Here is a 12,803-nt window from a genome sequence, read left to right as displayed (position 1 = left end):
GTTTCCCGTTCGCCAACGAGACGCGGCGCGGAGCAGAGCGGATCGAGAAGGAAACCCCGAGTGGGAAAACGGGGGTGGACCAGGGGGTGGCTAGAAGGAAGCAGAGGCGCTACTAAGTACCGCGGTAGCTCAGTGTCGCTGAGTATGGTCGCCAGTGCACGGACCGTGGCCTGATCTTTATGATCTCGTTCGTTCTTTCGAGGTACACAAAAGTCTCCCGTCTTCCATCCCTCTGCGACCGTCCTTCCTTTCTTCAGTTTTCGCCAGTTCGATCGTCCCGGAAAAGTTTCGAGTGGCGTCGTGACGAACCACCCCTCGTTGTTTACGTTCTTCCGAGCTCCTAACTCTCGCGTCTGTGTTGTTACACCCCCTCATCGACATTTCGCGCCAGTTATGGGAACATTCCGTTGCGGAATCTCCGCAGACCTGCTCAACATAGTCGGCTCTACACTGGCCAACGCGAATCCGAGTGACACCCTGTGTTTGTTGACACCGACGCGAGAAACACCGCTAATCGCTCCTTTTGATCGGCTGCTAAAGATTTGCTAATCCTGCAGGATTTGTTCCTGAGAATAACTGCTGAACGTCGAACACTCGATTTGGTTCGTGACAATCTTGTTAAGTGCGTGGCCCATATTGAGAAAGATTTGTCACGTTCGCGCTGGGAAAGCTTATATTGCCGATACTGTCTGATGAAACTTGGGTGATGTCGCGTAATTCTTTTTGAGCGTCTCCGAGAGTCTAGATTTCTCAGGCTAGTTCTTGGGGATTATATATATATATATAGCCTTGGGTTTTCGTAAAGTTGCTGGAACTCTTGTAAAGTGCGTGGCCTAGATTGAGGAAGGTTTTTCATGATCACAGTGGGAGAGCCTATATTGCTGATGGTGTTCGATGAAACTTACTCGATGTTGCGGGATCTTTTTCATTGATCTTTCAGAGGCTAATGTCTGCTGAAAATCCATCTGGACTTTCAAGAAAAGTCTAATGGAAACTAACGATACGCGTGGCCTATATTAAAAGAAATCCTTTCCCTTGAGAAAGCTTACGCTTATTAGAGTATCGGAGAAAACTCGTTGAAATCAGGAAATTTTCGCACTAATTAATGGGAGTACTCTATTATTGCTCAGAATGTTCGCTAAAAATCCACCGATTCAATTACTCACGTTGATCCCCGGGAATCTTGGAGGGAACGTGACCTATTGGGGCAAGTTCTTTGCCCCGATTAGGGGCAGCCTACATTGCTGAGGACGGCTGCTAAAAATCGGCTGATCTCGCGGAACCTTCGCGTTAGTTTTTCAGAGCTCCGAAAATGCGTGGAAATGTTTTGCCCTGCTCTGAGAAAGCCTACATTGCTAAGAGTAGTCCAAGAGTTAGTTTTTGGAAGCCTATAGTGCTTAAAATATTCGTTGAGTCTTGCAGAGTACAGAGTTCATCGAATGCAATTTTTCTCAATTCTGAGGAAATCTATATTGCTAAGAGTATTCCAAGAGCACTCCGAGAGTTGGTCGTCGGGTGCTTTGTAAATGGAGTGGCTTGCTCAAAAACATTTCGCATTTTTGCAGATAAGAAGAAAAATCTCAGCCTTCGAATATTCGCGTTGGTCTCGGGGAGGTTTTATTTTGGGGGTTGTCGCGACCCATTGGTTGCACGATGCACGACCACAGTTAGCTAGATCCGTTCCACTTTGGTTTGGCCCGAAAGTAAACAACGCCGCGAGATTCATGCTCTGCCACGATTCTTTCCTCTCCTCTCTCTCTCTCCCTTTTTTCTCTTTTGGCGAGATTTCCGACGGGCTTCTGTGTTCACCAGAGAATCGAAATTTTCCTAATCGATATTGTCCAGGTTCCGCGCTCCAGAACTTTCGTTCTCAACGCCAAACTGTGTTTTCCATGTATCTGCGTGCTCCATCCGTTAGATCGGATCGATTTCGATCCAAATAATCCTTGTTTTCGTCTCAGTAGGACTGGAAGATTTTTAATCGATCTTTCCCGTTTATCAATTTTAGTTCTATGGGTTCTTATCAGTTTCCCACAGCGAAAGCATTATTAATATTTCTATGCTGATAATAGTTACAAGTTTGTCTCGTATTTTTGAAGTAGGTCTGATTTAGGGGAATCATTTCGAAAGTCCCATGAGGTATTTCTTAACACAGATAATATTCAATTCGTCTTGTGCGAAACGCGTTTCCAGGAGAAAGTGCGGCGTTATGAATTTGTGGTAGCAAGCTTTACAAAGTAGGATGATGTAGAACCGTCCGAGATCTTCAAGAACCATTTTCGTTAAGTTCGCCGTGTGGGGTCAAGCGTCGCCCCAGGTGTTTGTTTTTATTCATTAAAGAGGCCGCGGTTTTTAATTGAAAGTTCTGTTGTTGCCAAGCGAAACGAGACCGTTTGCACTTTCTGATAAAATAAACGGAAGAACATAAACATGAACATTGCTCCCATTGTTTATTCTTTTTTGGTCTGAATTGGTCTACAGGGCTGGGTCGTAAATTCATACAATTATTTTTAATTCTGGGAGTTAAGACACCAACTTCACAATTTTCAAAAATTGTTGACGTTTAACCTGTTGCAATTTCGTAAAAGAGAATCGTGTAAAACTTGAACTTTTTCTATCCATTGATCGTCATTTTTATAAAATATTCTTGGGTAATATAATAGATGGGAAACCGTAGACACAGTTCCGCACGAAAATGTTGCAAACTGAAACGTCTCTGAAAGCATTGGACAATTTTTTCCATTGTCGAATCTACCATAGATCCGAACAACGAGGCTTACCCTTTGCAACTTTGTCTACGCTAGTCCAGGTTGCGAAAGGGTTGAGGTCGACACTTCGCGCGGCTAGGATTTTATCGGCTGAAGATCCTTATCGTGTTCTTTGTTTTTCAGGTGAGAAGGTAGAGGTGCGAAGAGATTCGTGGACCATGTCAGGCCAGGGAGCGGAGTGGTGACCTAAAACTCATCCCCGGCTCTGTGGCTCGATGCTTACGCTACGGCTGGTGTCGACTCACTTCCTGAAGCAGCCATAGGCAGTGCCCTTTGCCTTCGAGAAAGGGCTCGATGCGATGTGCCGTGATAGGGACATGAACCCAAAACCAATCGAGTCGAAGGTTCTCTTTTTAACGTCGTATCGGTTCCCGTGCTCGGCTTGAGACTTCAGACAGTTTGATCGGGAGGAGAGTACCGAGAGTGACGCGTGCCAGGTCGACGAAGGACTGTGTCTTCGCCGGCAAGGTTTTTCTCCATCAAGGAGGATTTCGTGTTCCACCGTGTCCCCTCCTCCAGATTATCCCGTTGATCCCACGTTTTGCCCCACACGTCGTTCCTTGTCCTCCGTTTTCGAGCGATTCTCTATTCTCATCCCCAGTTACACACATACACACTCTCTTTCTACCTGTTTATCTTCTTTCTCCTATCCTAGTGTCTCAGGTTCGGTGGTCCGTGACCTCTCTCTAGGTAGAGCTAGAACGAAGAAACAAGTCCGGGATAACCCGGCCGCCGAAATCTCACGCTCTCCCGTGAGTTTGTTCGATGAAAGTGTAAATCGGTGACGCATGAAGGGGAGAAACGGCTACGGCCGTCCAGGAGAACACACGTCAGACCACAACCAAAGCATATATCCGGTCCAGAACAACGACCACGACCAACACGAGCCAAGAAACGTGGAAGAAAGGTGTAGCGCCAGCTAGATTCCAGGCTGAACTCCGTTTACTTCAACCTGTGGAGGGTGGCGAGGGAGTGCATTGTGAGTCCCTTTCTCCCTCTTTCTCTCTTTATTTTTCGATCTAACACTCTCGTTCTCTCTTTCTGGTTGTCGCTCTTTGACCGATTCCGGTAAACACTCTGCGACGGACAATGGGCTCCGCAGGTGCTTAATATACCAAGAATATTATGAGACGCATCCGCTGGAAAGTTTATCGATCGCTCTCTTTGGAAAACACTGAACCGCTGCGTGCCCATTGTTCGATGTAGATCAAACTATCGAGGAGCTGCAGCGCGTAGCATCTAAAGGAACGACGTTTAAAGTAGACATTGTTGATGAGATGCTCGCCTGGCTGTTTGTTAACGTTTCGTCGATTTTTGAGCAGTGCGGCGGTGGGTCGCGGTGTAGGCCAAGTGGGATGAGACGACCTCAGCAAGAACATCATCACCATCAGCACAACAACCACAATCACCACCACCACAACAATCACAATCATCATCACCATCATCATGGATCTTCGACGAGCCCCACCGGGCCGAGGCAGACGATCGACAAGGTAGCGATCCACCTCCAGAGCTTTGCTGCGTTAAGGTGGAATTTATACCGATACAATGGGCAACAATCAATTCCAGTTTCCTATAAGCAATTCTCGAATTTTCTGTCTGGACCCAGACGCACTGTTCTTTTTTTTCAATTTTAACCACGTCTGTGAAAGTCTTACAGAATGTTACTTTGTAAGGCAGGATGGCGATTGATTGTAATCAGAAGTACATAAATCAGGATTGTTTACATACGACTTTCTAGAGAATTTATTCCCAGAATAGAGCAGTCTTACATTTTGATAACATTAAAATTCCACACGCCAGTTTGCCTAAAACCCCGAAGAAAGAGGAGGATACTTTGTTGTTCGTCCAATCTTGCAGTGTCTATGTGTACAAATGGATTGTAATTTTTAAGGACGAGTCCCGTTTGGCGAAAGTGAAACGGGTACTGGCAGTCTCGCTGCTAGGTCGCAACGGTGGATCGACGAAGGTGTTCGGCGCTCGGCTAGACTCGGTGGAGTCGTACCTGGACACAGGTGTGCCGTTCGTGGTGCACCGGCTGTGCAGCTACATCGAGGCGCATGGATTCCAAAGCGCTGCCGTTTTCCGTCTGTCCGGCGGCAGTCCAAGGCTGGCCGAAAGGCTGAGGGCTGCGTTCGAGAGGAGAGGAGACGCGGACTTGGAGACCGCTGCCTGTCCTCCGACCGCGGCCACGCTTCTTCGACAATACCTCAAGGAGTTACCTCAACCCGTTGTGCCATCCACACTTGTCGCCAGACTAATCGTCGTTCATACTCGTAAGCCTGTTTGCCCTTGGTTCTTCATTCCTCTCTGCGAAGGCACACTGTTTCCTTGATATACACCAGATAGCAGATTTTGGATAAAATACTCTATATATGTTTTACTGTCAGATGTGAACTTAGATAAAGTATTCCTAGTTTCAGTTAGATAGAGTTTTAGACTATACCCAGCCATAGATGTCCTACCTAAAAGTAGTATCCATTTGGATATTTCTTATCTAGTTGCGATGTTGAAAAATGTATTTTGTAACTTTGAGGATCAATGGTCACTTTCAGGTCACGTCATTAATATCTATGAATGGATTTTAACTCGGCTACAATGTGCAAGGGAGTAACTGTAGTTCATCGTCAATAATGAGTATAAAAGATTTATTTGCTTTTGCTACTGCTTTGGGATGCAGTGTGCCACTATAGGGTTTCATTTCTTGAAGTTCTTAATAAAACTCCGATCCCTATGATTGCAGAGAATATCGAGAACGACCGGGATTGCTGGATTAAATCGACCAAGGAACTTCTCTCGACACTGCCGTCCTCGCACTACCGATTGCTCGGCTACCTGGCAATTTACCTGAGCAAGTACGAAGCCAAACATGGCCGCAGCGCGGGCGTTTGCGGCGTATTCGCACCCGTGATCTTGCCTCATGTTCCACCAGCAACCACGCTCCTCAGAGATATTTTAGCAGAGGCTGTTGAACTCTTTCCAGATTGGTAAGTGATTTCGATTCATGCCACAGATTCATGCACGAACATAAGTTTTCAAGTAGTTCTTCAGGACACGTTGATCTTCCTATCCTTGCTAATGGAGCAGCTACCTATTGTAATCTCTTGGTAGAGATTCATTCAATCAATATTGAAAGCTGCAGAATTATTTTAAACCAATCCTAAATATGTATGTTTTCTTGAGCAGCTCTAATTTAAAGTAATCCGCTGTAACAGGATTATTATAACACTTTTATATAACAGAAAACATTATGATCAAACGTAGCTTCGTAGCTTCTTAAACCTAAACCAAGAAATTAGGCTTTGTGACACAAGCTGTTAATTTCTCTCGGTATAGTTACTCAAAGGAAGATGAAGTTTCCTTTTGGTATAGTACAGTCTTTGAGATTGTTATTAATAAACTTCCGGTAGGTAAACTGTTAAAGGATTTGATCGTACTTCCGCAGACTTTTACGACCTACAGGCTCCATTCTCAGTACTTTTCCCTTCAGTATTCCCCTTATGTAGCCTATTTCTGTCATTGAAACTTCTAATTATAACTTTTGCAATTTTAGAATCCCAAGATCTTAGATTGAGGAAGCGGAATAGTTAGAAACTGGTATTCTAACGCTTTCCGGATCCTCTTAGCAACCGCGTTTAGGAATCCATGTCATAAACGGATGAGACAGTGGGGTTGTTGGGATACGGTCATTATAGTCGCCTGAGTTAATCAGCCTCCGAATAGAATCCGCTTACCGCTTGCAAATATGCGTAAACCGTGCCAACTATTATGTAAGAAATAAGCATACGCTTGCATACAACGACGCACCGTCGTCGTTGCTATGGAAGACCGTCTGTGCCGATGATCGATTCTCTCGTCTCCGTTCTGTCGCGTCTGTCCCGACATTATAGTACGTCGACGGAGCAGCTTGAGGTGACTTTCATCCTCAAAGACACGCGTGAATAGTCTAGGATTTTAGCAGGTCTTTTTATATCGGTGTTTACGTAATGCAAAGAAACACCAAAAAATCGCACACGATGTCATGTTCATGGTAGCATAATTCAATTTGAGTAATAGCTCAGCGAGAATCTTGTTCGCCAGATTGATCCGATTTCCGAGCTGATATACATGCATAATGTTCTTTACACGTAGATAGGCTCCGACCAAAAAATTAGCATGACCTAACAAGACAATTTGATTTATAAAATCAATAGTATTTTCCTCAGACATTAGATTCACTCACGGTCTTCAACATTCTTCATGCTTTTATCATAATTTGAAGGGCTGAACGGCATTCAATAATTACTCCGATCAACTAATAAGCTGAAACATCTATGGTCAAGGACTATCGATCTTCCGATAGACGAAAGCAATTTTGTATAAAGCAGCTTATGAAAGTGGAACTTCGCGTGAAGATCCACAGTTTAATTAATAAGTTACAACAAGCATCATTCCAGGAGATGGATCCAGCGATACTGTTGACATTCCCCGCACCCATTTCACTCAGACAGTTGATAGCATCGGCCTGCCTTTAATATTTGAATCCGTGGAATCTATTTGTTCGCTTGACGTCGTTCGAACAGTTGCCCCGGAAGGCAACCCTAAACGCTCCCGGGGCAAGGAGCGTTTCCGCGACCTCGGACACCGGAATTTTCTTTTCCTCGAGCGTTTCCCCTATCATATAAATTATCGAATGCATTAGGGGCTCGTTGGAGAACGTAGTTGTTTTCCAAGGGTATGTTGTTGTTCTCTCGGTGCCGGTCGGTCGGTGCGATCGTGTGTCGTTAAATATACAGTTACGAAGCAATTATGAAACGAGCCGTAATCGCGCAGTTACCTCTCGCCGAGGCTAAATCGATCGGTCGCTGGCACCACCCACGCACGTGCTATCACACGCTCTCAACACGCTTGCACCGAATTCGATTCGGTTCGGGGCGGAATCGGTTCCTCCCGCGAGCAGGTACCGGCGGCCAAAAGCACGCGAGGCACGCGAGCTAGAGAGATCCCGTGATCCATCGATCCCCAGACCAAGCACATCTGCTTCCCCATCAATTCAAAATATTACAATTTTCTAAACGTTTATATTTTTGTTACTCCAATTTCGTTCTTTCTCTGGCGATCCACAGATCCTAGACCGAATTCAAGTGTTCTTCTAATTTTCTATTCATACGATCACGTTTTAATATTTTTTAACATTGTGATTTGTTTCTTTTCGATCTTCTTCTCGGGATTCATCGATCATAGACAATGTTCATCTCCGATATTCGTTACAGACGATCCGATTCTCATACTGTTAGATATTTTTATTTCTCCGTCTTCGAGGTTCTTAACACGCCCGATTCCAAGTTTTCGAAAATGTTGCTTCATCCAGAGAACAGCAACCTTCGTTTCGATTTCCAATTCAAACATGCAATTTGTAATTCTCCATTTACTTTATCCTTCCGATTGTTAAACTTCAATTTGTTAAACTTTAGCCTTCCATTTTCGGTATCATTACCTAATTTACTTTATTCACGCGTGTTTTATAGTATACAGTACTGGCGTCAACAATCGTTATTTAAACTGTACCTTAAGTAAGCAGACTTTTAATTGCCGCAACACGATTCGAACCATTACTATCTTTGTTCCCAATTATTCCGGTTTATTTTCTTTCTCATTCCGTATTTATTTGCTTTCTATCCGAAGGGAAATTCTGCAGAGTCTAAACACAGGTATTTAGCGGCCTAACGAGCATTGCTCGAACTTTCGAAACAAAAAAGTTGGAGAACTATTGTAAGGCCGTAGGAATTTCAGCTGTGTAGGTAACTTTCACCGCGCGCGTCGAATTCTTTTTTCCGTATTAGCACGTTCGGCCGCCGGATCTACGCAGGAAACCCATCGATGATGTATAATATATCGTGGGTCCTCCGTCGATCAGGTCCGACACAATCGTCGACCTTGTTCAAATTATTCAACAGTGGCGGACGTACTTGAAAAACGGTGTCTTTCTCTCTCGGCACTTCCTCTCGCAATTACTCACACTTATTTGTCGTTCGTCGTTCAAGGAGCACCGTCATCCGATCCCTGTCGCATAGCAATACGTTTCCTCGGTAATAGGAACAAGGTAAATAACAATAATTGGACCTCACGCGGTCCCTTATGCGTCCCGAATACATCGAGCGATCGATATAAGACGCGAACAATCAATTTGACTTCGTACTGAAACAAACTGATCGCTTCGTACGTCACATTTCATCCTGTTCATTTTATGAAGATTCGTAGTTTCAACCTTTTTGCACAGCCAGCGAAACACGAGGTCTAATTATACTTAATAACGAACTTGCCGAAACAACCCGTTACGGATTTTTTCTCCTTTCAAGGAGTCCGTGAGACACGGGAACGCGTTTTTGCTCTACCAGCAGAGTAGAGTGCCATTATCTTTTTTTTTTTTTATTGTTTCACGAAGTCAGGGAATCTTTCCTTATCGATGTTTTTCATGGGAAGTTAATGAATTCACTCGGAAACATGACCGATCATCGAACTACGTAAAAATGTAAATGAGTACAATATTATGATTTTTATCTATCTTTAATGACAAAATGTTTCAACGTATCTTGTGTCCACAATATTACAATAGTTTAACAAAAGTTACGGACTAATCGATTACTACGCTACGTAAGTATGACTTCATCTAATGTCAGATATGACGTTGATCAGCACGTTGCCTTAATTCATTATCATTGTTTTAACCTCTGCGATGATGCTTTCGTAAGAATCGCAAAAATTGCAGAACAATTTACAAGAACACTACGATCTTTCTAAAACAAGGCGCACTACGGAATTATGTTTCAGCATGCGTCCCCAATTACAGCCTTTTTACTAATTTTTTTAAAATTGTTTAAGTTGTAGAGTCTTTTAACTAGAAAATGATCGAAGAAGTTTTTAAAATCTAGATTATAGTCGAAATAGCGGAATGTGCAAATAAATAATTGTCGTTCTCCTAAAGCGACACAGGTCAGTCATTTTCAGTGAACGGTAAACTTACGTTTGATTGCAAAAAAGAAAAAAAAATATTTAGACAACAGTCCCACGTCGGAAAGATCGGCGGAGCGATGACGCAAGAATTCCGACAGAGAAACGTGGCCCGGATACGATTAACCGTAATTCGGTCGCGTCGATTGTCGGCAATCAACACCAGCAACGGAAGCGTGCAGCAGTTTTAATCGTTATCGCTTTGGTACCGCGTATTGTCGCGGCGTCGTCGATCGAAACGTTCGTAACCCTAAACGATACGGTCGGATCGCGTGTCATGATTTTCGCGATCCACGATTCCCGGCAGATATCGCATAGTTACGGATGTACGCGGATGTTTATGCAAATTTCTCGCGTCCAGAAATAAACCCGACAAGACCGTAATTCAATAAGACGCTACCTTGTTGAAACGAGAAGCTGCTCGAAAGCATTGGAAAACTCCCGTGAAACTTTGTTCGCTCTGTTTTATTGCTCCCCGGGGGATTATTGCGCTATAAGCGCACGGAGTTTCGCGACATTCTCCGAAGCGAACGAAAACAATGTGTTCCGCGACGATCGATCGCGAATCGCGACGTCCGTTCGATTTATTACACGCTTGTCACGTAATGAAACGAGCTAACGAGAATTTTTCCGATCGGCAAAATATTATGCGTCTCTTCGCCGATGAATATTCAACGATCGTTCTACTCCTATTAAGCCTTAAGATCTGCTTTCGTAGATGATTAGAAGTCGGGGTTAATCGTTTCCTTAGGGACGACGATAATTTATGCGTCTACTTCACTCGAGCAGCTGAGGGAGATCTAATGTTTTCATTACAAAGCTGATTTTTACGGAGTGATCGATGAGACTGGAAATTCCTCCGAGGATTCTTAAGAGCAGACTGCGAATTTCTTGCGTTCTCGTGATAAAAATTATTGGATTGAAATACCAATCAGTGATGGCATTAGAAGAATTTAAGAATGTTCTCGCATTCTCTCTTTAATCGTTTGGCTTACGATTTATTTTCAAAGAAACGTACCTGTGCAGACAATTTAATTTAGCACAACTCTGTGAGACGAATCGCCGCAAAAAAAAAGACTAAAACATTTCTGTTCTTATTTCATACGAGAGATTAATAAAGCTATGCTCTAGTATTAAATAAACATTGACAAATATCACTTTTAAGCTGCAATGAAGTTAAAGAGAAAAGAATTCTTAATATAATTGATATTATTGTGAACAAAATTTAAGAACAATTTAAATTCCTTTTTAATATTGTCTATTTTCTAACATTATAGCTATAACGATTCGATTTTAGGTAGAAAAAGAGGCAAGAGAATGTGTAAATATCCTGATACTTTCTTTTTTAACAGTTGAAAGAAATTTATATGGCTTTTAAACATTTAAATATATGGCGAGCATCGCCCATCCTGTTCGAATTTGGCACAGAAAATGTTTGTGGGCGGGAGCTCGTTATTTCGACTTAAGGGGTTAATTTATCAATGTCATTGAAAGAAAAAATAGATTTTTATTTCACTTCTGTGCTCAGCACAATTCAGAGTATCTTGCAAATTTGCACATTTGGAGTTTCGCATCAATTTGACACAGTTTCCAGGAATACTCATTTCAACGGCGCGAATTAACCCCTAAGAGAATTTTCTCATATTACCCATCAAATGAGATGTAAAACGATGTAACGTTGCAAATAGATATTCTATTTAAATAAGTTTTCGCACCATCGTATCGGTGAAAGTCTTGTTAACCGAGTTCAAAGCGTTATTTATGTTTCCAATCGAAAAATAGGAATTTACAGAACGAGTTCCCTGTGTTTGCAGAATCTTGATTCTCTCCTTCGAATGCTCGTTTCCACCAGGAAGCAGATCGTTTCGTGATCGCAAGTTCGAGGCTGAAACGCTATTCCCATCGTGCTGTGATAGCATCGGGTCTATTTTTGCGAAAAATTCCATCGCGGATCGGCTAATTTTACCCGGTGTTTGCATCCCATCCCTTTTCCGCACGAAGGATCGAACATAAAAATATTCTCCGGACTGTGATCGATATGTTTTCTCGATCTTTCGCGCGTGATCGTGGCGACTTCGACGGTTCTTGAAAGCGGATATCAAACTTCGAACAATTTTCAGGCAAAGATACGACATGTAGGAGGAGTGTGGGGCTAACAACGTGCACTATATCGACTCCTTTCAGCGTTTCGAGGTAACCTTGTCCGGGTATTCCAAGCGAATTTATTCTAACAGTTCGAACTGCGCAATTCGCGATCTTGGTTCCGTTTCTCCTGGACGAATCGCCTTGTTTGTGCGTGGACTGACACTGGCACGATTAAATCTCGCTAAATTGCGGATTCCGAAATCCTTATTCTATAATTACCGAGATTGCAAAAATGCTTCGCTGGATAGTTAACGTATTTCGAAATACATAAATTGTCCTTTGCAAAGGGCAATACGATTTTGTAATTTTCAGTGCTCGGTTGTTCCAGTGTCAACATTCTTTCAAAATTGTCTTTTGTTTGTATCTTCGTTGAGTGTCCATTTTCAATGTCGTTTCCGTCTGGTTCTCCGTACACCGTCCAGGTAATCGTTGTATCTGTATTTTTTGCATCAAGGTTAATGTACGAAAAAAAGAACAAACCTGTCCTCGCGGCTGCTAAAAACGGCTTTTATTTGTTTTATTAATAACCGTTTTTATTCCGCTAACGCGTTGATCATCAGCACCGTGCGAAGTAGTCGAATTAATTTTACACGCTGTGCTATTTTAAATTAATTGCCACTAAAAATGACTTCTCTTGCTCACACGCTTTTTTAATATTCCAGAGAGGAAGCGCGTTATATTTAACACCTGCGTGGGCGACCAGGTGCGCCAGTACGCGTTTCTATATTTTCTCCAACAATATTTTCAAGTTCTTGTAAAAATATATTCCTTTTCAGTAATTTTACATACAGCGCCGATTTAAAGTCTGCATCATTTTTATCCAATTTCAGTTCTCATTCCAATTCCAAAGTTTGTAAATTGCATTTTAGCAATTTTACATACAGCGCCGATTTAAAGTCT

At 42.9% G+C, this 12,803-nt stretch overlaps 1 protein-coding gene across 1 annotated transcript in view; it reads left to right on the top strand.

Annotated features, from left to right (window-relative positions):
• Positions 1–63: 63 nt before the first annotated feature.
• The window catches only part of LOC117219941 (protein FAM13A), a 29,384-nt gene continuing 16,644 nt past the window's right edge, over positions 64–12,803 (top strand). The window contains exons 1-5 of the mRNA XM_033469518.2: positions 64–202; positions 2,892–3,747; positions 4,091–4,261; positions 4,663–5,044; positions 5,512–5,755. Coding sequence (XP_033325409.1) covers positions 4,124–4,261; positions 4,663–5,044; positions 5,512–5,755 — 764 coding nt within the window. The 5' untranslated portion in view covers positions 64–202; positions 2,892–3,747; positions 4,091–4,123. The remainder of the gene's footprint in view (positions 203–2,891; positions 3,748–4,090; positions 4,262–4,662; positions 5,045–5,511; positions 5,756–12,803) is intronic.

This window comes from Megalopta genalis, chromosome 10, assembly GCF_051020955.1.
Source record: "Megalopta genalis isolate 19385.01 chromosome 10, iyMegGena1_principal, whole genome shotgun sequence".
In the NCBI taxonomy this organism is placed as follows: domain Eukaryota; kingdom Metazoa; phylum Arthropoda; class Insecta; order Hymenoptera; family Halictidae; genus Megalopta; species Megalopta genalis.
The sequence above is the reverse complement of the archived record's forward strand: the minus strand, read 5'-3'. Positions and strand labels throughout refer to the sequence as shown.